Below are 2419 nucleotides of genomic sequence, written 5' to 3'. Positions count from 1 at the left end.
CCAAAAGATATCCTATCCATGTATGCTTCAATATAATCAAAGTAAGTAGACAAAAAAGAAATAACTTTCTTCAGAAAGTGACTACTTTGAAGCATAGATTTAATTTTTTTAAACATATTTTTGGGAGCACCTGCTCCCATTTTAAGAGTTAAAATTGAGGTCTCAATTGTAACCTCGAAAATAGTTTAATAATTAGTTTACCAACCTTGAATGAGTCAAAAAAGATTTTAATGTGTAAATCTTTACAGTATTTCTTTGTGATGTCGTTGATGCATTTTTTTTGAGAATTATCGGACATACGGCATTTTGAATAACAGATATTTTCTTGTTTATTATTATTTTCATTATGTTTTGCCATGCCGTTTGTTTATGTATTTGCTGATTGAATTGTCAGTTGGTGCATTTGGATAACAATTATTTTGTAAGATACGTTTAAGTTCAAGAAGATCTTCATAAAAATTGTTCCAGGTTGAGTTGATATTATATATCCTATTAACAAGTGAGCATGTTCTTGAAAGTGAAATTACAAAAGCAAGTAAAATTGAAAATTAATCCTGTGATTTTCTTTCTTTTTTACATTGTATTGTTATAATATAAGAATAATACTATAATATTATATTAGTATTATAACATTATTATAGTATTGTTATATTGCACAATAATTATGTGATGCATATGATTGTGTGTGGATTTAGACCTGTTTATCTACTGTACATTTTACTGTCTGAGGTCTATAAAAAAGTTTCCACAAACTAATTCACCAACCAACATGATATTATAACAGGTTATTATTACAGGCTCTCCTTTAATGACCTATACTGTAAACTCTGTGTCCATAGATTGAATCTTATTTAACATAATTATTATTCTCGCCCCGTCTTGCTCATATTTTTAAAAAGCTAACTGAATGTCACCAAATCCCGCCTACGTTTCCCCATCAACATAAGCACTCTACATTCTTGTTAATCCCCTTCTAAATATTAAAACATCACAAATGATGAAGGTAAACTTATATCAATTGGCTAACAATAATGTAAAGTTAATTACTCACAAGTCGTTCGTACTGTTAATAGGCGAATCAATAAGAAACGTGCAGCCAACTATGCATAATGGCATTACTGTAAATAAAAACAATTGTTATAAAGCATCATGTACACACACCATGCATTGACAAATAAGATATGTGTCATAGTAACGGTTAAAACACTGGCAAATAGACCTCATAGGAAATAATTAATTATGTACATCCAAGAACTAGACACCAAACGTTAACGCCAAACACAGACAGCGTTGAACCATGGTTGAACGAATCAGCCCGACACATCGGGAACTGTCTTTTACGTCCTCAACGCAATGTCGTCGCTTGTTTAAGACCGGACACACTTTGACGCACGACAGTCGTAGGCGACTATCTACCGATAAACCCATCTCCGTTCTTTGCAAGCGACACAACACGACAACGAAATATCATCGCGTAGTTTATATTCTTTAACAATGAGCTCATTTTTGTCGTGTCGTTATCATGTCTAGTGTAAATGCAGCTTAATAAATCGCGTCAGGTGTTGTCTACCATGCTGTCTGAACAGTGGTGCAAGACCTAATAATTTTTTCGGAGGGCAAAGCCTCGAGCCCCAGCCCAAAGGGGCTCCGAAGGACCCCTTCTTACTAGTGAACAGTACTCTTTAACAGGGCAGTTCAGTAAAGGACACCCCAAAACCAGCAAATAAAACAATGTAATTCCAGGTTTTGAATTGAACTCATGAATGTGGACTCGCGCAACAATATCAATTTCCGACCCAAATGTGTTTCACAGGAACGTCACTCTGTCTGAATTGGATGATATAATATAATGGAATAATATTGGATGAAATAATATAAGATGTAAGATTATATTTCTCTGCTACAGAACTTACCCCAACCAAACGCAATGTACACACTAGTATTTGGATTCTTGTGGCGCAGATTATTATGTACTGTCATTAGCAGATCTACTCCCTCCAACATCATCCAGATATGACTGACAATGAAGAAGTATTGGAGATTCACTAGAACAATTTTGCACAATATCTAAAGGAGTGAATAAAAAATTGTTTGAATAATATTAGCAGCACGTCAGACATAGATGAACAAATTTATGTTTATTATAGGATTTATTATAGAGCTCCCTTCTCCCTACTAACCTTTTCCCCTTCTTTAAAAACTCAGATTTACATCCTTACAACACCAGAATTCGTGACAACCTTCACCTTCCTCTACCCAAACTTACTTTACTCCAACACAATATTCGATATAGTGGTTCCAAACTTTTTAATGAAACCCCCCATTGAAATTATATTCTCCCCTTCCAGGAAAATTTTCTCTTTTAAGGTCAAGAAATTTCTCTTATCTAAATATGTTTAAAACACATCAAAATCAAGGT

At 33.8% G+C, this 2419-nt stretch overlaps 1 protein-coding gene across 1 annotated transcript in view; it reads right to left on the bottom strand.

The window, feature by feature from the left end:
* The window catches only part of LOC117100730 (adhesion G-protein coupled receptor D1-like), a gene marked incomplete at its 5' end in the record, with an annotated part of 13285 nt that extends 11218 nt beyond the window's left edge, over positions 1–2067 (bottom strand). Inside the window, 2 exons of the mRNA XM_033240522.1 lie at positions 1052–1118; positions 1914–2067. Coding sequence (XP_033096413.1) covers positions 1052–1118; positions 1914–2067 — 221 coding nt within the window. The remainder of the gene's footprint in view (positions 1–1051; positions 1119–1913) is intronic.
* Between the last annotated feature and the right edge of the window lie 352 nt (positions 2068–2419).

Source organism: Anneissia japonica, unplaced genomic scaffold (genome assembly GCF_011630105.1).
Source record: "Anneissia japonica isolate Jap-2015-1 unplaced genomic scaffold, ASM1163010v1 scaffold1430_len515961_cov162, whole genome shotgun sequence".
Taxonomy (NCBI): domain Eukaryota; kingdom Metazoa; phylum Echinodermata; class Crinoidea; order Comatulida; family Comatulidae; genus Anneissia; species Anneissia japonica.
The sequence above is the reverse complement of the archived record's forward strand: the minus strand, read 5'-3'. Positions and strand labels throughout refer to the sequence as shown.